Consider the following 24,644-nt stretch of genomic DNA (forward strand, 5'->3'; position numbering starts at 1 on the left):
GACGTCAAAGACACTAGATTACAGGGAGGAAGTGGTTGGGCGTGTTGTAGTGCTTGCATCTTTTCTCAAATTTTGTTTCTTAATTCTTTTTTCTGTCATTTTACCGTCGTTTCGCTCAAGCTCTTGCTTCTCGATTGACCGACGCATCTCTCACTCGCGTAGACGGCGTTGAGTACTGACGAGTTGCGAATTCCTATTTGCTTACATTTTGACATCACTTCAAATCCGCGAACCTCTTTTCCTTTCTCTCACTTGCCCATCTCGCATCTAATCCCATTCCACCTTCCCTTCGCCCCTCCATTCAACCCAGGAGGGCTATACGTTCTCCTTCCCCCCTCCGTTCCGAGTCCCAACCCACTCAACTCGCTGTCGACTCTCTCAACGACTCGATCCGCCATCATAGTAAAGAACCATTTCCCTACTTCCTGACTCATCGCACTAAACGAAGGCAGTAATCCTGATGAGATCGAATCGGAGATCGAGTCGCCTCGTCGGGAAGCTTCTTGTAATGATTGCCAGAACGATTTATGAACCGGGAATCTCTTTAATCTCACTATTCGCCATTTTCACCTCCATCAGCCCAAATCCCGGAGATAGAGATGGAGAGAGAAAAGGGACGTACCATCAATAGCAAGAGCGACTTCTCCTTCTTCACTAATCGCGAATTTCGCTTCTGGAATCAGCGTTTTAATCGCTTCTTCATCCGTGATTTCCGGGTTTTCTTCCTTGTATCCTGCTACTCCATTCGCGATCTATTCCATCCGTTCTACCTCATCAGTTTTGGTTCCCAAAACAATGAGAGAGGAAACATTTTGAACGGACGAATAATTGACAAGCGTAAATCGCGGCATCCCTCAATCCTCCCAAACCATCAACGAGTCCACGTCCATAAGGTCCAGGTTCGTAGGTGTATTCCCCGGAAACTCCATTGTTAGCTCCTCCTGTAGTGGCGGGTCGGGATTTAGTCAAAGCTGATGAATTCGATTTCTTGAGTTCGCTATTGGGGATTTGTTCTGCAAGAGTTGAAGTACGAAGGGCGTCTTCGACGTGTGCTTCGGGGGAAGTAGGACCAGTAGGAGTAGCAGCGACGTCGGCGGAAGGGAGAGGAGAGGAAGGGGAAGAAGTTGAGGGTTCTTCGACGGGGGAGAAAGGTGAAGTTTCTTGATCTTGAGCTAATTGAACCGATTTCTCCTCCTCAACTTTCTCTAAAGGTGATTCCATTACCGTCGAATCCTCGGTTTTCTTCGACTCGTCTGTTGTGACCGAATCGATTTTCTCCTTCTCCCCTTCCTTCGTTGCTTCCTCTCCCTCCCCTTTGATTTCCCTAATCAACCCCTCTGGTGCAGTCAACCCAAACGCTTTCAAACCCGTCATGACTCTCCCCCCCGCAATTCCTTCAATCACCTCCTTATCGATTCCTCTCCCTTCACAAACCCTCGTTTTAAAATCCTCATACATGTGATCAACCGCTTTCGAATGTCTCTCCAACTCTTCGGGACTCAATCGATGAGTGACGTCTTGGGAACGGGAACCGGTGAAATAGGATTCTAGGGTAATGTGGAATCGATCGAAGAAGGATTGGAGGAACGTTGGACGCAGAGAAGCGACTCCGATTGAACCGGTTACGGTTGAAGCTTTTTTCGTCAATCACCATACTCCGAGTCAGTCAGAGATCTCTCAGGGAGAGGAAATAGGAAGAAGAGAGAGAGAGACTGATGAGGACTTACGGGCAGCGAAAATCGCATCAGTATGAGTCGAAACCAAATATCCACCACTAGCACTCGCGTTCCCAAAACTAGCAACTATCGTCTTGCCCTTCCTCTCCCTCAGATCTCGTACGGCTCCCCAGATCGTATCGCTATCGACTACTCCTCCTCCTCCTGAATCGATTCGTAAGACGACGGCTCCGATCGAATCATCTTCTCCGGCTTCTTTCAATCCTCTCACAACCGCAGCTGTACCAAATCTGGACTCGTCGTCATAGATGAATCAGCTTGATCAATTGAGGGTGAGAGAGTGTGAGTGAGAGTGAAACTGACTCTCCAGGATCTCCGATTGTTCCCATCAAATAAACAACTCCAACATCAATCGCCTCCTTCAAATACTTCTCCATTGCCTTCTCGACCACTCTCCCATAATGATAAAAACCCATCAATTTCTTGTCTTGATCTCCACCAAACTCTGGATCGAGGATAGAATCGAGGATATCTTGTCTATAACAAGTTCCGTTCAATAACCCGTTCTCGGTCGCTCGATCCGCCGTGAACGGTCCGAGTTGTGATAAGGATTTGACGTGTGCTAGAGCGGAGGAAGTCGAAGGGTGAGAGGAGGAGAATCGGTTACGACCGATGTAACGGAGGAGGTTGTCGTTCAGTTCCGAAATTAACTCTTGGTGGTTCTCGCGTTGGGGATTCGTAAGTTTCTCGTCGATGTACTGCGGAGCATATCGTGAGTGGATGGACTCGTCATAGTGGTACAGCTACAACTGAGTTCGACACTCACGGGTTGAACGAAAGATTTGTATTCGTTTCGAGCTTCGGCGTGCACTTCGATTCCTAACCATTTCGCCAATCTTCCAAAGAACGGTGTCGTCGATCCTGCGATCCGCGAAAAAAGATCAGCCTACGAGCGAAGGAACGCCAAAAGACGAAGTCTGAGCTTACCCATTCCTACTAACGGTACTTCTCCAGTCGGTTGGGTATAAATCTCATCGAAAGCTGTATCGTCACATCTCACCTTCCATCAGCTGACACTCTCCCTCCAGATAAGAGGCAGGAAGTTGAAGAGTGAGAGGTTTACTGACTACTAGCGAGTAAATATTGACCCTGACTCGAAAAAGTATCTGTCCAAGCGACAGTTCTCCAACCCTCTTTCCCCCCTTGTCCGAATTTCTCCGTCTTCACTCTTCGTAGTTCTAGCATCGCATCTTGAATCTCTTCTAATTGAGCGAGTCCTAGGTTGTACGAAGGAACCGAAGGGACTGAAGTTGAACTGAAATCGGCTATGATACCCCTCTGCGCGTCAACGAGATCAGCGCACAAAAGATCAGTGTCATTTCTTGTACTGATCCAGTGAAGATACAGTCAACGCACGATTCGATCATCCCCTTCAATGAATTTAATCGTTCGAATCACTTCGAACAAAGTCATGACTCTCGGAGGTTCTTCCGGTGAACCTCCTTGTGAAGACGATAACAAGTAATTCAAACTGTCCAGTTTCTCGCATCAGATCATCTGACCGTTACAAATGAGAGGGAGGATGTAACGGACTTTGACCCATAAGATTTCGCTTCAACGATTCCTCCATCGTAAATCTTCCAATACAAATACCCCTTCTCTGGAATTGTATCGCGTTTCTTTGCTCTTGCTCTCTCCGCCGAGTATCTACACCGCGCAAGCAAAGTGGAGAGCGAGAGAGAGATGAGGATCGATCAACAAAAAGTGTCGAGAGTGGAGAAGAGGGGAACGTACGAAACGAGAGCATAAGTCAAAGCAGTACCAGTTAAAATCACTCCTTTCCATCTCCAGGCTCCCGAGGCGGCTCTGTACGTTCGTGACGAAGTGAATCGAGTTAATCGAGAATCGGGTCCGCCGACTCCGGGAGTTGCGGGACGAGGACCTGTAGGCTGTTTGTGTGGTTCAGAAGGTGGAGATGAGGGAGCCGAGGTGGAGTCGGCCATGATTGGCGATGGGAGAGGAAAGAAGTGAAACTCGCGAGCGCTTCGCAACCTCCTTCGGCTGTCAGACCTTTCGCTCTGCGTTTCTTTAGTTCTAGTACCGACAGAAATAAGATTGACAACAATAAACTATACGAAACCCCTCGACGGAGTTCCCCCCGCAAAATAAACAGAAAAATAGGACCTGCGAAATCCCTCAATTGACTTCCTTGCTTCCTCTCACTCTCCCTCGTTCATATCAGATCATCTATGCCCTCTTCCTCATTCCCCTTTGTCGTCGTAGACTTCTCCCCTCCATCCCATTTATCGAACCAATCCATCATTTGATCCCTCTGAGCTTTCTCCATCGTCCTATCTCCCATTTCCTCCGGACTCTCCTGTAACAGTTCCCCCTCCTCTCCTGTCCCTTCCTCCTTCGATGTCGTTGTCGTTGTCTCGACGCTCTGTACTTGAGTCCCCTTCTTCCTCGATGGTTCCATAACCCCTCCGAAACCCTCATGCCATCCCGGTGCGATCTCCCTCAATTTCTGCTTCCTCTTCCTCTCTTTCGATTCCTCATAACTCTCCAATAGCGCTTGCCTCTCTAGTCTCTTTTGGGAGAGTTGGGATAGCTGAGAAGGGAGAGTAGAGAGGACGTGGGATTCGAGAGTGTGTGGGTAAACGAACTATTTTCTCTCTCTCTCTCGGAAACGAATCAGCCTGGGGATTGGAGGGAGGAGGAAGAGAGAGCACACTCACGTAGGCTTCGACGGAGGAAGGGAGGGGATGGATATCGAGTGGGACTTCGACCTGCGAGAGACAGAGAAGGGAAGGGAACGTGAGCCAACTTCTTGAGAGATGGGAAAGTAGAGAAAGCATGCTGACGGGTGGAGGAACCCAGAAGGCAGGATTCTTGATCAACGGTACACGATCTACTAGCTCTGTCGCGCTCGGGAAAGAGGAGGAGGAGGAAGGATCGGAAGCTAGATGGGGAAGATGGAGGGAAGCGTCAGCAGGGACACCCACGCGCACGAGTGAGAGAACTCAGAAGACTCACAGGACATCCCGAGGTTGCGGTGTTGAGCTCTAACGAGTTGGCGGTGAGATGGAAGTGAGAAAGAGCTCGAGCTTCGGTTCTCTCCCTCCTTCCACAATGAACCTCTCTTACCGATGGATGCGAATGACTGAAGTGTTGAGAGCTAAAACGGACCTCGGACTATGGGCCCAGCATCGTGCGCAACGAGTTTGCTCTACAGCTGCAGGCGAGCATTCGTCCATTCTTCCTCGCCCTCTCGTATCGCTGACCTCGCAGTCAAAAGTCTACAGGACCACCTTCAGCAGCACGCAACCAAGCGACTAAAAAAGGACTTTCCCGCTTCTTTCCCAAAGTGATCGAAATTTGACTTCTACACATTCTCGACTCGACAATTTCGCAGTTCTCCCGCGCGACTTCCCCTCTCTCCTAGTTTTTCCCCCGCCTCTCCCCCGACGACGACAACGACGAGATAATGACGATCGAGGACGTCGTTCGAGCACTAGAGGAGGAATTGTTTCCCGTCGTCGCGGTCGAAAGGAGTTTAGCTGGTCGCACGTTCGAGGAGGTCAGAATAGCGAGGGGTCTCTCTGGATTGTGAGTTACTCCGTCTTCTCAGATGCTTGTACTCGCTCTGAAGCGCTGATGAGAGGATGGGAAGAGTAGAACAATCATTTTCGTCGTCGGAGTTTCCGCATTTTGTTTCGTCAAGAGGAATAGTCGCGTGAGGCTACCGATTTCTGTACGCTCCTCCCTCATGGTGATTCAGCGAACTCATCGTTGCTGACTCTCTGCCTTATCCGTCGTTTTACCAGACCGTAACACCTACCTTCCTCTCGTCGCGAAACCTTTTCCTCTTCTTCACTTTCCTCAACTCTGCTCTCGAGCTCCTATATCTCTTTCATTTGCCCAACTCACATTCCGTGAGTCTTCGATCCTTCTCAGTACGCACTCGAGTTCGTACTAACCGGGATTCGAGGAACATCGTAGACGATAAATCTCGCTTCGCATGCTTTTCGAAACTGTTTCTATTGGGCACAAGCGATCTTCCACCTACACGCGTTAACAGGCGAGTTAGTAGCACGGATAGGAGATCTCGGAGGCTCTGCCGGGAAGGGCTTGAAGTGGTTAAGGGGGGGACGATTTAAGATCGCTTCACGCTTCGGAGGCACTGTTTTGCTTTCGAGCCACATTGTGAGTTTCACTCTCATCTTGCGTCAATAAGATTGAGAGTGGAGCTGACAGCTTCTGGTTCGCACAGGCCGTCTCTGCCAATAACCTCTCCGCCTCTTTCGCTCTTCGCGAATCTTTCCACAAAGCTCAAACCAGCCTCCTCCATCTCCCAACCACCTCTTCGAGCTCCGGAGTAACGACCGCAACTATCCTGAAAGCGTTGGCGTCTCCTATTGAGTTAATCCAGCGGGACTTGCGGAGTTTGAGAAGAAGTGAAATCGCGAAAGATTCGGTTGAGCTCGCGAGTCAAGTCACTATCATCCTCGTAAGTCGCGCTCTATCCCTGACTCTGAAGAGATGGGAAGCTGATCGCTCCGAATGACAGGTCGCGCTGATCTTGCTCTCGAACGTTTCTTCCTACCGTCCTCGATTCAGTCAGCCCCTTCGCCGGCTACCAAAGAGGATTGTATTCAAACGAATGAGCTCGATCTCGAAGCTGCCTGTTATCGAAGACGTACCTACCCGGATTGAAATCGCGGAGGAATCGAATGATCGTCCAGAGCTTCGTCGAAGCGCTCTCGTAGGTCGATCCTTTCCGTTTCATGAGAGGCAAATCCTGATATTCGCGCTCTCATGCCGATAGGCCGTCGCAACGCTTGCGGGTTCAGTTTTCCTCTTCGCTCTACTCACGAATTGTATTCTCGCTCTCGACGTACTCGGTCGACGCTGGACCGCTCCCCTTCAATCGTGCGTCATTCAAACTCTCTCTGTCTTCCTCGACTTACAGCTAACGTTCCCCCTCCGTGATTTCGAGTAGATTCGGTCCCACTCAGCTCTGGTCAAGCTATCTTTTCTCCTCCCTTTCCCTTTCCATCCTCCTCCTCATCACATATCATCAATTATTCCCATCCTCTTCCTCTCCGTCCTTCTCTCTATTTCCCTCCATTATAGCTCTCGTGCCCCTCGCTCGATTCCGACAAACTCGAGAACGATCGGGATATTGGGTTCCGCCTACTTCGACTCCGCTCCCTTCTCCTCCAATCAGTTTTGACTCCCTCGGAGGAGAAGAATAAGACGCGTTCGATAAATACCTGTCGTCCAGCTCGGATGAATCGATCGATAATGTTCCGGTTCTAAATTCTCGATTACCTACCTCGGACTCGACAGAGTCTCTTCGTTCGGATCGATCAACAACATCGTCCACTGGGTCATTAGCCGGTTCTTCGGTTGAGCATGAGCAGAGATGACGGAGAAGTCGGAGGAAAAAGGGTCACGAGGAGCGAGCGCGTTTTGGTGTTGTGTTCCAAACTGTTTTCTAGGTTCGGGTCGGTTGTACGGTGTTCCTCTTGGTTGTCTCGTTCGGTCGTTCATAGACGCTTTCTCGCAGTTCCGGATTCCCATAGCATCATGCAAAAATTTCTGATTTGTGTACTCGAGGCGAAGAGTGGAGAATTGCGAGCTCGAGGAAAGAGCTTGAATTGCGAGTTGACTTTGCAAGTGCAGGGTAAGCTAGAAGACTGTCTATCTAGTAACGAATGGCGAGGTTGTACTGCTAGATAAGGAACGATTGGTAGGGTAGGGAAAAGAACTACTTGTAGGAAGGAACGACAGAAAGTGAAAACGAGCGACTATAGAGTCTCGAATATCAAAGGGTTTAGAAGCATCCCAATCCAAGGGAGAATCCCAAAATCCCGAACAATCCCGCAAAGACGTTCCCAAGGGAGTGAAGGACGACAAAGAGGGAACCGTTGACGAGAGTGAGAACGATTTCCAGGAGTCCATCGGCGACTGCGAAGAGAGTTTTGCAGATGAAGAGGAGTTCGACGCTGAGGAGTTTGAGCAGGGGAGTGAGGAGGAGACGAAGGCCGAGAGAGGTTTTGATGAGGAGGTGGAGAGGGAGGAGGGCAGTGACGCAGGCGTTGAGGAGACCGGCAACGAGAACAGCGACTGAGGCGAGTGGACCGAGTCAGTAGGAGAATTTTTGTGGGAAGGAGAGTGAGAGACGTACGACCGTGAACATCGAGTTGAGCGTTGATCAAGTCAGATTTGTGGATTCGAACGGCGCCGGAAACCAATTTCAATGAAGTTTGGATTTCCTGGGATCAACACAAGTAGTGAGCAGACGAGCTTGAGTGCGCGCAGAGAGAGAGAGGACTCACGATGAGATGAGGTTTAACAGCAGCGACGATGACTCCGTGACTCTTGTGCTTGTTAGTGGCACAAGCAGTCTTGATTGACGCCCCGGCGTGCTTGATCTGTTTCGTCGCCGTCTTGATAGCCGATTGGACGCTGGCTTCGCAACCACACTTGGGAGTCGAAGGCTTGTTGTGACGTTTCTCGAGAGCGGCGTCGTGTCCAGATTCGGAGGAGAGTGCGAGGACGGAGCCAACGAGACCGAGGAGGGGGAGGGCGATGCGAGAGAAGAGCATGGTGAGCGAGAGTGTAGGAGAGAAGGGGAGGAGTCTAGATAGAGAGGAGACGAGGTAGAAGAGACTGGAAGAGTTGTTCAAGGGAGAGCTGGATGAAGAGAAGAAAGCAAGAAAACGAGTACGAAGCCAGCTTTTATAGCCCAAGCAGACTCCAGAGCCCTAGACCGACGACTGGGGAAGCACGGGGGGGGGAGACGAGCACAGGGACTCGAGACAGGACCAAGAACGAGGTTCGGTGAGTGTTTGCGACGAGACGAACGGCAGAAGTACCAGTGCTAGCCGAGTGAAGCGGTGATTGACCGCGCTCGGCGACATCTCTAGAGCCTAGCTGCAAGCCTAGTGGTCGGTGAAGGGCGTCGAGGAGACCTGTGCGAAAGTGTCGATCCTTTGCTCGAACCTCTCCTCACACTCTAACCTTGCTTAGCTTGCTCTTCGATTGAGCCATACGCCACGTTCTTCTGTCTCAGCTGGTACCGTCCCATCGCTCGCGTGTGCAAGGGAGGGGACCTTGCGGTGATCGGTGAACGAGCAAGTGAGCGACTAGTTCCACGAAAAAGAGAGACAGACCGTCTTCAGCCGCGCATACAGATCAATAGTAGGAGCATGCAATCACTTGGAGCGTATTGGCGGTGGTAGTGAAGGGTAGAAGATCAAAAGCCGCGAAGAGAAACTTCTTCAACTCCTCCAACTCGCGACTCACGACAATCCAGCTCGAGGATGGAAGACGACAGACCTTCAGCGGCTCATGTCGACCAGGAAGAAGCGGAAGAAGACGCGCTACCAGACTGGACCCAATTCGCCAAATTCGCAAAGTTCGTTTACATCTCTTCACTATCCCACAACCGCAGGAAGCTAACATTGGTGCTTGGTAGAACAAACGGAGATAAAGGAATCACTTCTACGGCAGTCCCCTTCATTCCGAAACGAGGAGAGAAAGACTTCGAACCTCTCCCAGCTTCATCTGCTTTCCCTCCCTCTTCGAACGAAGCGACCCTCTCTGCCCACCAACAGCACACTCTACAGACCTCGAGGAACGCTCTCTATTCGGCACTATCGAGTGGAAGTCGACAACATTCTTCGAGGGCTCACAATTCGTTCACTTGGAGACCTGAATTGGCTCGAGCTACTTGTGATCAAGGGATCGCGACGTATGGGATTCACTTTGGAACGATAGGACACTTCCACGTCGACAGGAAACGGGTCGAATTGTTACCAGAGGAAGCGCTGTACATGAACGAACGGGGAGCGATTGAATTGTGGAAGGAAACTGCAGAAGGAGCGAGGGTACCGATGAGCGTACAAGAGGCATGGGCAGAACTAATAGGTCACGACGAGTTGACTCCAGAGCGGTATCAGGTGCGCACCCTTTCGCATTCCTCGTTGAACATCCTCTGACTCGAATTGTCGCAGGTCTATGCTTTCCTGAAACGACTAGGTTACACTCTCGTTCGTGCTCGACCGATACCTGGTGTCGAGAAACCGATTCCAGATCGACCATTCTCCCTCTACTACACGATTCGTGACGCTCTCTCCCTTCACTACCAGCGACTCCGATCTACCCTTCTCCGCCTCACACATTCCCTGCGCTCTTTCATCACGACTACCCTCGCAAACCGAGTGAGACTAGTCGCTACTCGTGTTGTCGGAGGTCGGGAAGGTAGATTCGCAAGTCTCGTTTCAGGTCGAAGATGGGCAAACTACGGTCCGTCCGCTTTTCCTGAATCTTGCTTCTCGTCAGACCCCTGACCCGCATTACTTTCTATTAGATCAACTGTTCTCTCGACTGCAGATCATCCCTACCGGCCTTGATTCCCCTCTCCCTCGATCGACTCTTCCTCAAACTCGTAGCGTTCTCGCTCCCCTCGTTCCTAGCCCGAACCCTTCTCACACTCTGCCTCGCGCCTCAACTTCGACAGAACCTGAACTTGCACTGAAAGACCTCGAAGAGTACCCCTATCAAGTCTTCTTCCACATCTACAAACCGATCTCAAAATACAAGAAATCTTCGCCTCCTCCTCCAGATTTCAGGATTGTCATCATCAAGTAAGTTCAGGGCGATCAACATCCTTCGCTTGATATCCATCAATTGACCTTACTACGTGCAGCGGAGCGACGACGCCGATGCCAAACTTGTTCGAATTCAGCGACATGTTCTCCTCAGTTCCGTTCCCTCAAGAAAACACTCTTCTCCCACCGCCTCCCGTTCAACGAGCTCCTGGATCCGCTCCAGCTCCGAAACCCGCTCGACCACCTCGAGCTCCTCAAGCAAACTCGAATTCGAAACCTCCTCTCCCGCCTCCGACTCGACTTCAATCTATTTTCTCGAAACTCCCTCTCGTGCCAACCTATTTCCCTTCACTAGTAGGCGATTCAACGCAGAAGAAGAAGAAGAACTATCCAGGGAAGAAAGGACCGAGTCCTTACCCTCGGTTGAAAACTGGAAGACGGAATATCCTCGTGGCGGTCGTTAGTGATGGGACGAGTAGTATATTGAGGTTCTCGGAGACGGAGTTTGCGAAGTTACCTTGGAAGGGACAAGCTAGATACGCTTAGCGAAACACATTTGAGCTTTCGCACTGAAAATTGTTGTAAATTTTGAACGGGCTCATCTCTGCTTTTCGCCGTGGCAGCCCCTGCGCTAAAAGTCGTCAGCGGCCAGCAATGATGTCGCAGCTCGAAAAGCGCGAAGAGCGAGAAAGATTCGAGTAAACTCTACAGCTCTTCTTTCTCCTTTCGCCCTCTCACCTCGAATCCGCCAAGGCATCCAGCGAGTCCGACAATGCGTTTGACCGACCTACCTTCCGACCTCCTCGTCATCGTCCTCTCCCACCTCGACTTCCCCTCCCTCTCCCAAATCGTTCAAACTCATTCTTCATTCAACTCGGCATGGAAGGAATACCCTGAACAACTCTGTCGAGCGATCTGTATCAGGACTGGGTTAGCCGACTCAAAGACGGTCGGTGCAGCTGCTCCTTTAGTAGCGGAGGGGCAGCTCAAGAGAGAAGGATTGGAAGACGAACCTAGCGAGGAGGAGCTCAGGGATGTGATCAAGGAACAGAGAGTGATGGACGGCTCGTTCGAGGGAGTGAACAGCTGGACACAATACGGTGAGCTCACCATCCTCGCAATCAGGTTTTCGAAACCTCGTCTCTGACCCGACATCCTTCGCAGCGAGAACTAGTTGGAGGATCGATCGTAACTGGACGTATGGACGACACAAGGAAGAAGTGATGGAGATCGACTTTACCGCGGTGAGAGAGCATGGATTCGAAGGAGCCTCTTCGTTTTGGCGATTCAAACTCGACCCCGTTTCGGGCTGGATCGTCGTCACAGGACTCCTAGGTAAGCCTCGTTCTCTGCTACTTCGACCTTTATCGTCACATCTGAGTGAACGTTTGATGGTAATACAGACGGAATCTGGGCGTTCGAAATGGACGGAAAACTCGTTTGGTACTCGACATTCCCCAGGGGAGCGTACAATCACAGCGAGTTGACCTACGACAACGATTCGAATATGTCGTTCTTCTGCACGAGACCCACGATGAGTGGACTACTAGTTTGGCGATTTCACGACAATCCGGACGAACCGCCTCCAACGACTCTTCCCGATGTCGCAAGGGCCAGCCTGTCGACGACGTACCGCTCGCTCGACAGTCGTGGAAGAGGCTGGCACCCTTACGTCCTCTTTCCAACACAGGACTTCCGAGCATGTAAATTTCGCTTCCCTTGCCTCGTCGTCTCAACTTCGAATCCCCCAATGCTCAAGGAATGGAATGTCACGGAACCGGAGCGAAGGATCCCTTGGTATTGGTCTCTCGAACGGGTTATGGAGGATCAAGGTCGAGCCGAAGAAGAACTCTCGGACGGCGAAGGCGAAGTCACCTACGTCGACTTTGACAACATGACATACTTCGTCAGCGGCAACAGATCCGTCCAGGTACTCGTGATCGGATTCCCCGATGGGTATTCGCACGGTATTCCAGGTCAACCGAGAACCGAATGGGCAACCTGGCCGCCCAATTCTCCTGATGGTTATCGCTACCTCCAACCGCTCATCCCTCGCCCTCTCTACCGCGAGAACGGGGTCAATCTTCGACCTTGGTCGGCAGTTCACCACGACTCGAGATTCCAATACCTAGTCGGAGCATCCACATGCGATGGACCGGATTCGGAATCTTCTTTCGCGATTCTCTCGATCACTTATCGCTACAGACCGGCATTTCGCGCTTACTTGGACGACAATCGAGAGGAATTGGAACAGAGAACGATGAATCTTCGTCTCGTGAGTTACGCCAATTAAACTGTCGATGCGAGCGTACTGAATGTTTCGCTCCGTCATCCCAGGATGGAGTCATGGAAATTTCGCAACTATCTGTCGAGAACGATCGAGCTGTCTTCATCGTCAAATCCGAGCTCGGACACGCTCTCTTCGTCGTTCCCCTTCGACCATTCAACAGTCTCACCAAATTCGTCTCGAACCCTCCAAAACCGATCTGTCTCTCATACCCTCTTCCCTGTCTCTCGAGTCCTTCAAGAATCGAATCAACCTCGACCGAAATCTTCGTTCCAATCCTCGTCGGTCTCGCGAATTCGTCTACTCCTCTTGATCTCGCTCATGAAAGATTCATCAAAATCAAGTCACAATGGGCGGAGCTCGGGTTGAACTCTCCGTTCCCGATGAAGTGGCAAACTCTCGATGGTCAGACATTGGTCGATTACGAGAAGGAATGTCTTGATCAAGAGGGGTGGCGCAAGTTCGAAGGAGCTTGGTTCGAAATTGCAGTCGAAGGAGGTGACGCCGATTGGAATACTGCACCTGAAGCAGCGAATGGGTTCATGAGATTCTCTTTCGATGTTAATCCTTGAGTAGTCCCTCGCGCTCTTTTCTGTACTGTACGTCGTTTCTTTTGCAACTCCGTGTGCGTGTCAACAGAGGTTCTTTGGTTATTGACAATGTGTTGATCCCGTTGCTGACTACAGTCTCAGCTTGCTAACTACGCCTTGATGCAGTTTCGTCGACCCGTCACGAAGCTTTTCAATCATCGCGCAAATCAGTTCTGCTCCTTCGTGCGCCCATGGCAGTGGTTGCCAATTTCACAACGTCGCCATGTCGCAAGAGACGGATAAGCTGGCAGGCTACGCTGAAAAGCAAGAGGGGAACCTCGGTACAGGCGGGAGGAGAATCTCGCGGGTAACGCCTCACGAGCGATTCCGACCTCGCGGTCAAGCCGAGAATCCGCAACGATCGCCTCAACCGTGCTCTCCTCACAGCGGACGTTCAAGCTGCGTAAGCGAACGCCAGAACCGTCAAACTCTTGATCAAGTCAAGTTTTCACTTTTCTTCTTCAAGACTTCTCTCCCGCTTGGTTCACAGGCAAGTCGCTAACTCGCTCTTCTATCGATGTTCTCCGAGGCATTCGAGCTTACTGCGACTGGGATGCTTCGAGAAGTTCTCGCTCTCGTTCTCTTGGTCCAAGCGTTTCTCGTCGACGCTTGACAAGGAAGTCACTTCTCGACCGACATTTTCGACTCGAATCGATTTCGCTCTGCTGAGGCGCCCCATTTCTCCCAGCGTGGATTCAACTGTCAGCGTGCAGATTCCGACCGACAATTTCCATTTTCCGTCAAGCTTGCGTCACTAGCGTCATCGAATCCCCGTGGAGGCAGCAACCGACGGAATTTTTTTTCGAGGGTCTCCGAGTCATCGAACTTCTCTTCCTCCTCACCGCCAGTCGGCTTTCTTGTGCGCCTCGACAACTGTTCAAACGCCCCCCTACCTTCTACACACTTTACCTCGACTCAGACAGTGGTCGGCGATATTTCAATAGACCGGATCCGAATCGATCAACGTTTCAACCCCCCACCGACAAGAAATCACGATGAGGGCTTTCTCTTCGAGCATCTCCCGTGAGTGTAGCTCTCTTAACCGCAACAGAGACTGAGCTGACGAAACGGAAGTTGCGTGCGACAGTCGGAGCGGTTTTACTCGCTTCTTCAGCTTTCGCCCAAGACTCGATTTCGCAAATTACGGAAGCTCCCACATCTATCCTCAGTTCGGCAGCGTCTACCATTACCGGAATGTCGTCCGAGATGACCGCAAGTTCGTCGTCGATGATGCCGACCCAATCCGTCGACAACTCTTCCTCTTCGCAATCGATGGCATCCTCGACTGCGAGTACCTCTTCCGCTATCCCCACGAACTCGAACGGTCCTATGGCTGGATCGGGTTACGGAGCGTTCAACGTCACCCCGAATGTCGAGGTCAACACGACGACTCCGTACAATTACTCCGAACCCTATAGAAACCAATTCCATTACTCTCCTCCTTTCAACTGGATGAACGACCCCAACGGTCTCCTGTACGAGAACGGGACTTACCATCTCTTCTATCAGTACAACCCTACGACAAACGGAACTGTAAGCACTTTTTTCTTTTTCTTCGATCTTTCTCCCTCCTCCGACGCGTCCTTGGACTCTTTCGCTAGTTACTGATGCCTGCTCCTTTATTCAGGTGGCTTCGAGCCAGAGCTGGGGTCATGCGACATCTGAGGACCTCGTTCACTGGGAAACTTTGCCCGTCGCGATCGTCGCAACCGAAAACGAGCTCATTTTCTCTGGTTCGGCCGTTATGGACTACAACAACACTTCTGGATTCGGAAACGAGTCTAACCCCGCTATGGTCGCCATCTACGCCACGGCTCACATCGAGGATAATAATCTCGGTCGGCAAGCAATCTCGATCGCTTACTCGTTGGATCAAGGTTACTCGTTCACGAAATACCAAGAGGGAGCACCCGTTATCGACCTCAACGTCTCCGACTTGCGTGACCCGAACGTCAAGTGGGATTCGAAAGCTCAAGAATGGCGACTCGTCGCAGTTCTCGCCGAATCGTACGAGGTCATCTTCTTCTCCTCTCCCGATCTCAAGACTTGGACAGAGCTCTCTCGATACGGTCCTGGACCCGCTACCCGAGGAGGCGTTTGGGAGTGCCCTGATCTTTTCGAACCCGAAGATCCCTCGAACCCTGGACAAAACGTTTCGGTTCTTATCGTCAGTGTAAACCCTGGTGGGATTGCTGGAGGGTCGGGAACGTGGTACCTTGTAAGAAGTTTGCCCTTGTTACTCGTCGAGAGCGAAACTGACGAGTGCTTCTCTCGATAGATCGGAGATTGGAACAACGGAACTTTCACTCCTAGCGATCGCGCGCAAGCTTCCATCGCTGGTGTAGAGAACTGGTTCGACTACGGTGCGGATAACTACGCTGGTCTCACTTTCACTGATGCTGTGAGCTTTGTTTCACTTTCGCTCTTCCCCTTTCACAAACTGATGTGAGATTGCATGTTCGGATAGCCCACGACTACTTTCATCGGCTGGATGTCAAACTGGTAAGCTCTACTCCTCTTATGTCGTGTGAGCTTGATCTAAATCGCACGTTCTTCGAGAAACAGGTGGTATGTTGCCCATAGCTCAATCCCAAACTCGCTTTCTCTCGAGATTGGCCTGACGTAATCTTGTATTTGCAGGTACGGCCAAGACGTTCCTACTTCGCCGTGGCGCTCGGCCAACACCATCCCTCGCAGTCTCTCGCTTCGTGAAGTTGAGGGCGGAAAACTTCAGCTTCACCAAGAACCTTTCTACGCTCTCGGGCAACTCTACTCTCCCGCTCTTAACTCGACCTTTGGCCAAAACTCGTCTTCGACTTCGACCAACACGACCCTCGATGGAGTTTCGGGAGAAACTCTTCACATCGAAGCGGTCGTCTCTGTCGGAGACGCGGCCTCGGTCGGTTTCAACGTTCGAGTAGGAGGTTCGCAATACACGGCGATTGGATATAACGCCTCTGCTTCCGAGATCTTCATCGACCGAACTTACTCTGGCAATTCGTCGTTCAACGAGACTCGATTCCCCGTCTACCACGGAGGACCAATCACTCTCGAAGGAGGAGTCGTTAAATTTGAGATCCTCGTCGATGTCGGATCTGTCGAGGTGTTCGCCGAGTCTGGAAACCAAACCGTTCTCACCGACATCATCTTCCCCGACGCATCTTCGACTGGAGTTCAATTCTTCGCGATGAATGGAACCGCCGAACTCGTATCCTTCACCGCTTCGAACGTTCAATCGATTTGGGGATCAAACTCGACCATGAACGGTACCGAATCGTCCGGCGGAGGAATGAACAGCACGACTTCGTCGATGGTCGAATCGGCAACTGCGTCTGGAGGACCCGTTTCGACTGGTTCAGTTTCGACCGATGCTCAAGCTTCATCGACTGGATTAAGTGCCTCAGCCGTTTCAGTATTCTCGAGTGCGACTGAGGGACTTCTTCCTCCTACTCAATCTGTAGCTCAACGATATGCTCGAGGTGAGTTTTGCCATTCTCTTCGCAATGATTCGTTGAAGCTGATGATACAATCTCTGTTCGTAAACAGCTATTCTTCGCCCCGACTGGTAAAGCGTCAATCGCCAGAGACTCTTTGCTCTCTCTACCACCTCCCATAGCATATTCAAAAGACTTCTTTCGTCACTTCTCACTTCCATCTGTTTATGTCTTTCGGTCGTTGGAACCACCCGCTTTATTCTATCTCTCTTCTTTAGTTTTCGGAAAGATTTAGCAACATCATACAATACGAATGCCCTTCTAGAAGCAGTTTCAGTCATCTATGTTCGTCCGCTTGCGAGAGCTGCCGTCTCTCTTGCGAAGGGTCAAAGTGAGACTGTGCCTCTCTCGTTTTCGAGAGTAACGCCGGTGATAGAAGCTTGAACGGTTATTGCGTAACGAGGAGGTCGGCGAGAAAGAACGACAAAAAGGCGGAGAGGGAGAAACAAAAAACGAAAGAAAGAGCAAAACTTATCTACAATCCGCACAGCGACGACGACAGAGAGGGGACTTTTCAAGCCTTGACCCTTCCCGTCATACTCGTGATTCCATCCCAAATGCAAGTCTCGCCGACGAGAGGGACGTATTGTTTCGTGACGAGTTTAATACTCTCTTGAGCTACTAATCCACCGAGGAGTGCTGAAGTTTGAGGTAGAGTCGAATGCGACGAGCGACAGCTACACACACCTCAGCAGTGTTAGCTCCGAGGAATAAGCAAGAGAGTGACATGAGAGCTTACACTTCTCTGATCGCTTTCTCGATGGGTTCAGGTAACTCTTCTCCCTCGAAACCGAGCTCCTTCAGGAGTTCCTTCCCAAGCTGAGCCATTTCGGGTACATCTTTCGTTCCATCTGCGTCGCCTTCTTGTGTAGTCCACGAACCGGGATAGCGAGAGTTTCGAGAGTAGAAACGGGAAGAAGTGAGCAAGGCGAGGTAGATCGGGAGGGATTGATCTGGAGGTGCAGACCAAGATGCTTGTTCGAGGAGCTCATCTGATTGTGTCGAGAGCGATTCAGTTCAGTAGAGATCGAGGAAGGAGACGGAGAGCACGAGGAAAGCTCACTGATTTTGCCTTTGAGCAAAGAAGTCGAAGGTTCAATCGAATCGTTCAATTTCCTACCTCTTAAAACCTTTACCCACGCCGAATGTTTGACGAAACTCTCTACTTCTTCTTTCCCGATCTCCCTCGGCGTTCCGCCTAGACGAGTCAAAGCTTCCGAGAGAAGTTGTTGGAACAGATCGAGATCGGCTTTCGCTTTCGCGCGGTAGATTTGTTGAAGTTGAACGTAGGTCGTCGAGTGGGCTTTCATGTCGGGTAAAGAACCGGTGAGGGGAAGGAGGTGGGAAGGGTTAGAGGGATGTTGAGTGAAGAGTTGGAGAGTGTGAAGGAGAACCCAGAAGTTTGAAGACTATTCGCGTAGATTGAGGATTTCAGTCCAAGTCAACGGAGAGAGAGGTGAAAACGGCTCACCTGAGCAGTCAGGTTTCGACAAGAATCATCGTTGAACAGTTTCTCGATGTCTTCGGGAATCTGTTTGAGCGAGAAGTAAGCTCTGGGCACCTTCAGTCGAGCGAGCAGATGACGAGTACTTACAGCACGTTTATTTCCTGCCCTCCTATACAGTCCGACGGCTTCATCAAAGTTCTCCTCGTCGCTACCTTTCCTCTTCTCTTTCATGACCAATTCCAAAAACTCTTTACGTTCTTTCGTTCCTTCCGGTCCTTTTCCTCCGTGCTGTCATGGCAAATCGCATGTATCAGCTCATCGTAGCCATAACGGCGGAAGAGGATTCGAGGCGAGAGACACTGACAGATGATTTCCATTCCTCCAGAGCTTTGACCAAGATGACAACGGCGGGAACATGAGAATGTTGCGCGCTGTCCATCTTTGCGTAATCGAACTCGTTCTGAGCAAATTGGATCAGTTCGGGGAACGGAGCGTTCAACCTCAAATCGATCAACGATTCAGGATGAGTTTCGACGACTGAAGAACGTTCGAGGAGCAGATCACTCGAGTCAGCTCGAGCACGAGGAAGCGAGTTGAGATTCAAGTGATAGTACCCGGGACGTACGGCAGATCTCTTCGATTTGGGTCGATAAAGCGCCGTAGAATCCATAAGATTCAACTTTGATCAAAGGGATTCCGGCTTGCCAGGCTTTCGCCGTCAATTCCGACAACTCTGACGGAGGAGCGACATCGACAGCTAGGATGAGGGTGTAGGGTTCGAGGGCGGTAGGTGAAGAAGCGAGGAAATCGGATAACGACTGAGTGTAGAGTTCGGAGGAAAGGTAATTCAGCGGGTTGTCTCCGCTGATTACGAAAGTTCGAACCTTACCGATACGTTAGCTTGACCTTTCACGTCGACATTCAACTCGCACAAGTACTTGACGGCTTCTTGAGCTCGAGGTTGACCAATCGAAGAAGGTTCGAGGAAGAAGTTTGTTCCCAAATCTTGGGCTTTCACGACTTCGGGATCCAACAAGGTGAATTGACCGATACCTGGACAGCGCACTCTTCGATATTAGGCTACTTGTGAATATACCGAATGAGCGAGAGTCGACTGTACCAGGTAGAACCAAATTCTTTAGAGTCGAAGTCGCAGTAGAATTCGAATTGACCACGAGGATGTTGGCGTTCTCGAGTGCGGTCTGACCACTACTAGCCCAGAGTCGTAGTTGACGATCGTACTTCTGGGTGTGGGCGTCGGGTCGTGCGGAAGAGGGAGTAGTTGAAGGAGAAGAGGAACTTTGCGGGGGAACGAGCGGGACACTGTCTTGAACCGGTGGTGGGAGCATTGTCATAGTCGTTGTCGTATACTCTTGAAATGGAGAGTATCAAGGCAAAGTAGGGTAGAGGAGAGGAAGAGAGAGAAGTTCGCGCGATGATTCAATCTTCCACCTCCCTCTCACCATCACGACGACTCATTATGACCGAGCAAGATCGGTATGCCTCACCAAGAGCTGTGCTCGGTGATGCTCTATTCGACAAACTCGTCAATTCGAAAGTCCTCGTAGTCGGGTCAGTTTCATCTCTCCATCTCCCTTCTCCTCTTGCCTTCCGGCTGACGACTTGATCGCGAACGGCAATTCAGTGCTGGAGGTATTGGATGCGAGCTACTGAAAAACATGGGTCAGTCTCTCTCGTTTCGTCTCCCTTTCTCGTCGCGACACACCTCTCATCTCTCTCCTCCCCTCGTGCAGTCATGACCGGCTTTGGAAGTGGAGAGAAAGGATCGATAGAGCTGCTCGACTTGGATACGATCGATCTCAGTAACTTGAACCGTCAATTCCTGTTTCAGAAACAACATGTCAAACGTCCGAAATCAATCGTCAGCTCTCTTTCTACTCTCGCCTGTGGCCCGACTCGTGTCATCGACTGATCAACGAATGCTGAACGTGTAGGTCGCGAGGGAAACGGCGTTGAAGTTCAACCCGAATGTGAAGATCACAGCTTTACATCGAAACATCAAAGTGAGCTTCTATCTCGTCCCACAACTTGCGAAGACGAAATTGATCCGCCGCAACGATATGATAGGACACTGACTTCAACGTAGACTACTTCAAATCGTTCGATTTCGTGATGAACGCTCTCGACAATCTCGGTAAAGCTCATTTCATCTCTCGATCCCTCTCTCATTCCGCTGACGGATTCGATTTGCGCGCCGTGTCACTTTGCTGCAGACGCTCGAAGACACGTCAACAAGATGTGTCTCGCCTCCAACATTCCCTTGATCGAATCCGGTACTTCAGGGTATCGAGGTCAAGTTCAACCGATCAAAGGAAACACGACCGATTGTTTCGATTGTACCGGTGCGCTCGACTGATCTACATCTCTTCCGCGTTTCGTGGGACTGATGCAGTTTCTCATCTCGAGTCACAGGTAAACCCGTCCCGAAGACTTTTGCAGTTTGTACGATTCGATCAACGCCGAGTACGGCTCATCACTGTATCGCTTGGGCGAAGTCGTATCTCTTCCCGTATGTCTTCTCTTCTCTCGATGACGGGCCAGCGAGATCGCCCGAGTGAAATCCTCTTGCTGACCTTTCTACGATTTTCGTTCTGTTCATTACCATGTCTCGGCGTTAACCCTACGCGACCTATAGTCAACTGTTCGGAGCTGACGATGAATCGGATCAACAAGAATTGGACGACGCCGAAAAGAATGGTGAAAATGGTTAGTTTGACCTTTCGTCTTCTTCTCGAGCCTTGCTCGACACCTTCACTTTGCGACTGCATGACATTGAGCTGATTCTACTATATCTATTGTTGGACATAGTGGACGAGATTCAAGAGTTGAGGAAAGAAGCTTTGGCCGTTCGTGAATTGCGATCGACTTTGACCCAACCCGGTGCTGCCCAGAGGATCTTCGAAAAGGTCGGTCTCTCCTTCCTACCGCCCATCGAGGTCGTCTGACTTTAGCTGATTCGCCGGTCGAGGTAGGTCTATCGAGCGGATATCGAGCGATTACTCCAAATGACGGATATGTGGAAACACCGAAACCCTCCTCATTCCCTCTCTTACGGAGATCTATCGGAATCGGTCAAAGAACGAAAAGAACAAGCGAACGGATCAGCGGTGGATGCGAACGGTGGAATCAAGGATCAAAGGAAACTCTCTTTGGAAGATTCGTTTGAACTCTTCATCGCTTCGTGAGTCTTGACTGTCTTGACACGAGGAGTGCGAACGATTATACTGATGATCTTCTCGGTTTGACTTGACTCACAGGGTCGAGAGGCTACAAAAACGAATCGATCCTTCGGGTGCAAATCCTCTCAGTTTCGACAAGGACGACGACGATACTCTCGATTTTGTCGTCGCATCAGCGAACTTAAGGGCTTCCGCGTTCGAAATTGAGTCTCAAACGAGGTTCCAGGTGAAAGGTACGGAAGGAATCGCTCTCAGTTAGCACACTGCCTACTAAATCGTTCCGCTCCGTTCGTTCGTAGAATACGCCGGAAACATTATCCCAGCTATCGCAACGACGAACGCGATCATCGCTGGAGCGATCGTCCTTCAAGCACTCGCTCACCTCCGATCCGACTGGTCCTCGGCTCGTTCCGTTTGGCTCAATCGACAATCCGACAAGATTTTCGACGTTGGACCTTGTTCGACTCCAAACCCTTACTGCGCAGTTTGTAGGATCGTCTACGTCCCGGTTCGATTCAAACGAGATGTAACGTTGGGAGAATTCGTGAAAGCGATCACTGGCGGAGAAGGATCGAAGTTGAGCTTGGGAGGAGAAGAGGAGAGGGTTAGTATTATGGAAGGGAGTAGGTTGTTGTTCGAGACGGAGGACTTTGAGGACAATGGAGCAGAGACGCTGGAGAAATTGGGTTGTGGAGTCGGGAAATTCTTAACGGTAGAGAACGACGACGACGATTGGCCAATTTCTTTCTCGATTGGATCGTAAGTCTCGCGCTCTCTCGTTCCAGTCTCGTCGGAGCGACAAGCTGATTGTTTCGTTTCGCTCTCCAGCTTCTTACCAGACGACTCGACAGAGAAGTTCGACTTCGATCTATCGGCGTATCCTTCAACAGTTCCGAAGAAACCTGCACCACCTCCTTCTGCCGAGGAAGAAGCTGCGAAGGAATCAAAGGACGCCGACGACGATATCACTTTTGCGATTGACGACGCAGACGAAATCATGATTATCGAACCTGCGAACGCTCAAACTCTTCAACAAGAAGCGATCGCAGGACAAACTGGTTCGGAAGAACCAGGGAGGATTACGGGTAAGAAACGAAGGGCGAACGAAGCTGGATTGGAGGAGAGTCCGGCGAAGAAAGAGAAGAAGGTTGAAACGGAAAAGGAGGGAGAGAAGGAAGTTGAGGTAGTCGATTTGACTTGAGAGGAGTTCACAAAGAGGAATAAAGTATGACTTTCAGTCAGATTCGTATCTCTAGTCTTACAGAGAGTGTTCGCGAGACAGGTAAGCCGGATATAGAGAGGAAGGGGAGGAGGAGCAAGGGTTCGATCGAAGCTCCGCGGCGGATCTCTAGGTCAGGTACTACAGAAACAAAAGGTCGAGTTCAACCAGTCAACGGGCAAGATAATGGAGACGAGGAGGAGTCGAATCTTACGGTAAGAACGTATCCGCTTGACAACGCATCGCGTGAGGACTCTGCTTCCATGCCGCGAGTCCGGCCAAAACGAATCCGACAAAGAAGAGGAACGAAACAAGAAACCAGATCAAAGTCCAGAGTCCCGGGTTGAGAGCCGGGAGGGCATTGAAGAAGAGTGCAGGACAGCAAGGGTATTGTTTCGCGAAGAATGCATCGTCCTGCAAGCGAGAGATGTTCAACACATAGTACGAGAGAACGAGTTGTCACAGTCCCGAACTCACGGCTGCATCCCAAAGAACGTAAAACGACGACATGACACCTATAAACAAGATGTAGAGTCGAAGGGCCCAACCGTGATCGACGAACCAAAGTCCAACCTGTAGGGAACCGCATGAGCTCGAACGGAGCGCAACAATCAAAGAAAAGGTTTTCGACTCACCATCAGACCAGCTGCTCCGACCGTCATCACCTTTGCTACAGTTCCCACTCTGAGAAAGACGGCGATCCAGCACAATCCTATGATCTGTTCTCGCGGAATCTGACTGAGCTACCTTTCGATTCGAACGAGAACGAGAAAAAGGGACTCACGAAACTTGCGATTTTACTGGCGAGGGTATTGAAGCCACAGAACGTGAGTATACCTCCGAATATGATCGAGAAGACGTAACCAGCAGGTAGAGCCGCGAACGGAAGAGGGTGTTCTCGGTCGTCTCCGATGAAAATTCGAGTCGCTCCTCCAAGCTTCGGATCGAAGCTGAAGAAACCGATGCGGTAGCCGAGAATGATCGTAGCAAATACGTGTCTATCGGAAGAGGAAGATCAGCCCTCAAGCCGAAAGAGAAGGAAGGCAGGTTGAACTCGCCCAATCTCGTGAATCGCAACCGTGAGGACCTTGAAAGGGTAGAGAAGATCTCGTAGGATGAACAGGTTCCATCCGATGGCAATACCGACGATGCTGTAAGGAGGGCCTCATTTGAGCTATGTGAAGGCAGGAACGAAAGGAGAAGGGTTCGGCATACTCTGCGAAAGAGAGGAGACAAGTCTGGGTTAATTGAGATATAGAAGAGGGAGTCCATAGGTTTCAAGAGACGTACAGATAGCAATGACATCTGTCAAGCAACAAGAGACGGGTCAGCTCCGTGCGTATGACGGAAGGTCGAGATGAAAACTCACAAAGCGTGATACTCTCTGCGTGCAAGGGCAAAACAAAGGAGGCTCAGTGAGTCAGACTTCGCGAAGAGTTCAGTGGACTCACGATCATGCGTCGGCGTGAGGCCCGTCTTCTCTTTCACGTCTGCATCACCCGGCAAGCAAACATCCGAAGCTGCCTGTTCTTGAGCTTGTTGAGGACCGTTCGAAGAGCTTTGAGTCGCAGTCTTCGTTGCGGTGGCGATCGTTGTCTTCGAGGTATACCACGTTGTCGTCGTCGGGTAGAAGGTAAGAGTCAAATACGAAGGACCCAAAACCGTGAGAGTCGAAGCTCCCTTGTAGATTGTTTCGACTGTCGTGCCTCCGTTCACTACTCGGTTCTCTCCGTAGGTTGTGGTCAATGTGATCGCGGTAGGTACATCCTGCGAGCTGAGGCAACAAGGAAACAATGTGTCAGCTTCACTCTACGGGTGAAGTGTGAAGAACAGCGAAAAAGTCGCAACTCACGCCGTGACGTAGACCGTGGTCGTCGTGGTGTCCCAGCCTAAAAGCGAGAGGTTCACAGAAGTCAGTCGTCTTCCATGGAAGCTACTTCGAGGAGGGACCTTGGCTTACCGACCCATCGTTTCATCCTTTCAGTTTCCGCCGCGAGTAAGCTTGATCCGCTACAGTCATTTAATATGCTGAGGTCCTGCCGTACTGAGACTAGATCCTGACCTTTGTCGTCGGTTGATGAACAGTCTTCACTTCGGATCAGCCCACACT

At 50.7% G+C, this 24,644-nt stretch overlaps 9 protein-coding genes across 9 annotated transcripts; 4 read left to right on the top strand and 5 right to left on the bottom strand.

Moving 5' to 3' along the window:
- Positions 1-248: 248 nt before the first annotated feature.
- On the bottom strand, positions 249-3,679 carry JCM6883_004647 (uncharacterized protein; the record flags this gene model as incomplete). The annotated part of the gene is made up of 11 exons (XM_076630732.1): positions 249-553; positions 623-752; positions 823-1,634; positions 1,728-1,966; positions 2,040-2,434; positions 2,503-2,597; positions 2,664-2,717; positions 2,804-3,014; positions 3,093-3,207; positions 3,270-3,383; positions 3,471-3,679. The coding sequence occupies 11 exons, from the start codon at positions 3,677-3,679 to the stop codon at positions 249-251; spliced, it is 2,679 nt and encodes an 892-aa protein (XP_076489156.1).
- Positions 3,680-3,909: 230 nt separating this feature from the next.
- On the bottom strand, positions 3,910-4,719 carry JCM6883_004648 (uncharacterized protein; the record flags this gene model as incomplete). The annotated part of the gene is made up of 4 exons (XM_076630733.1): positions 3,910-4,341; positions 4,415-4,465; positions 4,541-4,638; positions 4,713-4,719. 4 exons carry the CDS (start codon positions 4,717-4,719, stop codon positions 3,910-3,912), a joined length of 588 nt encoding a protein of 195 aa, XP_076489157.1.
- A 444-nt stretch (positions 4,720-5,163) lies between these two features.
- JCM6883_004649 (uncharacterized protein) lies at positions 5,164-6,678 on the top strand (the record flags this gene model as incomplete). Its single annotated transcript, XM_076630734.1, has 7 exons — positions 5,164-5,285; positions 5,355-5,430; positions 5,504-5,611; positions 5,679-5,882; positions 5,950-6,186; positions 6,247-6,441; positions 6,505-6,678. 7 exons carry the CDS (start codon positions 5,164-5,166, stop codon positions 6,676-6,678), a joined length of 1,116 nt encoding a protein of 371 aa, XP_076489158.1.
- An 837-nt stretch (positions 6,679-7,515) lies between these two features.
- Positions 7,516-8,290, bottom strand: JCM6883_004650 (uncharacterized protein; the record flags this gene model as incomplete). Its single annotated transcript, XM_076630735.1, has 3 exons — positions 7,516-7,808; positions 7,870-7,957; positions 8,021-8,290. The coding sequence occupies 3 exons, from the start codon at positions 8,288-8,290 to the stop codon at positions 7,516-7,518; spliced, it is 651 nt and encodes a 216-aa protein (XP_076489159.1).
- Positions 8,291-9,007: 717 nt separating this feature from the next.
- On the top strand, positions 9,008-10,843 carry SEN54 (tRNA splicing endonuclease subunit SEN54; the record flags this gene model as incomplete). Its single annotated transcript, XM_076630736.1, has 5 exons — positions 9,008-9,102; positions 9,163-9,646; positions 9,701-9,992; positions 10,057-10,333; positions 10,396-10,843. The coding sequence occupies 5 exons, from the start codon at positions 9,008-9,010 to the stop codon at positions 10,841-10,843; spliced, it is 1,596 nt and encodes a 531-aa protein (XP_076489160.1).
- Positions 10,844-11,069: 226 nt separating this feature from the next.
- On the top strand, positions 11,070-16,743 carry SUC2 (beta-fructofuranosidase SUC2; the record flags this gene model as incomplete). The annotated part of the gene is made up of 11 exons (XM_076630737.1): positions 11,070-11,397; positions 11,462-11,632; positions 11,701-12,572; positions 12,635-13,144; positions 14,119-14,197; positions 14,262-14,707; positions 14,802-15,392; positions 15,453-15,575; positions 15,642-15,676; positions 15,815-16,653; positions 16,721-16,743. 11 exons carry the CDS (start codon positions 11,070-11,072, stop codon positions 16,741-16,743), a joined length of 4,017 nt encoding a protein of 1,338 aa, XP_076489161.1.
- Positions 16,744-17,182: 439 nt separating this feature from the next.
- On the bottom strand, positions 17,183-19,470 carry ULA1 (Ula1p; the record flags this gene model as incomplete). The annotated part of the gene is made up of 9 exons (XM_076630738.1): positions 17,183-17,345; positions 17,408-17,660; positions 17,732-18,077; positions 18,140-18,199; positions 18,263-18,403; positions 18,480-18,652; positions 18,741-18,933; positions 19,005-19,168; positions 19,236-19,470. 9 exons carry the CDS (start codon positions 19,468-19,470, stop codon positions 17,183-17,185), a joined length of 1,728 nt encoding a protein of 575 aa, XP_076489162.1.
- A 125-nt stretch (positions 19,471-19,595) lies between these two features.
- On the top strand, positions 19,596-22,516 carry UBA2 (E1 ubiquitin-activating protein UBA2; the record flags this gene model as incomplete). The annotated part of the gene is made up of 13 exons (XM_076630739.1): positions 19,596-19,687; positions 19,761-19,798; positions 19,870-19,997; positions 20,071-20,139; positions 20,204-20,270; positions 20,350-20,478; positions 20,549-20,645; positions 20,772-20,842; positions 20,945-21,042; positions 21,109-21,317; positions 21,394-21,548; positions 21,615-22,074; positions 22,144-22,516. The coding sequence occupies 13 exons, from the start codon at positions 19,596-19,598 to the stop codon at positions 22,514-22,516; spliced, it is 1,986 nt and encodes a 661-aa protein (XP_076489163.1).
- Positions 22,517-22,744: 228 nt separating this feature from the next.
- Positions 22,745-24,510, bottom strand: JCM6883_004655 (uncharacterized protein; the record flags this gene model as incomplete). Its single annotated transcript, XM_076630740.1, has 10 exons — positions 22,745-22,948; positions 23,012-23,107; positions 23,170-23,253; positions 23,319-23,532; positions 23,593-23,698; positions 23,825-23,839; positions 23,904-23,918; positions 23,986-24,308; positions 24,387-24,423; positions 24,495-24,510. The coding sequence occupies 10 exons, from the start codon at positions 24,508-24,510 to the stop codon at positions 22,745-22,747; spliced, it is 1,110 nt and encodes a 369-aa protein (XP_076489164.1).
- Positions 24,511-24,644: the final 134 nt, after the last annotated feature.

Source organism: Sporobolomyces salmoneus, assembly GCF_050403485.1.
Source record: "Sporobolomyces salmoneus JCM6883 DNA, S_salmoneus_JCM6883_v1_ctg12, whole genome shotgun sequence".
Taxonomy (NCBI): Eukaryota; Fungi; Basidiomycota; class Microbotryomycetes; order Sporidiobolales; family Sporidiobolaceae; genus Sporobolomyces; species Sporobolomyces salmoneus.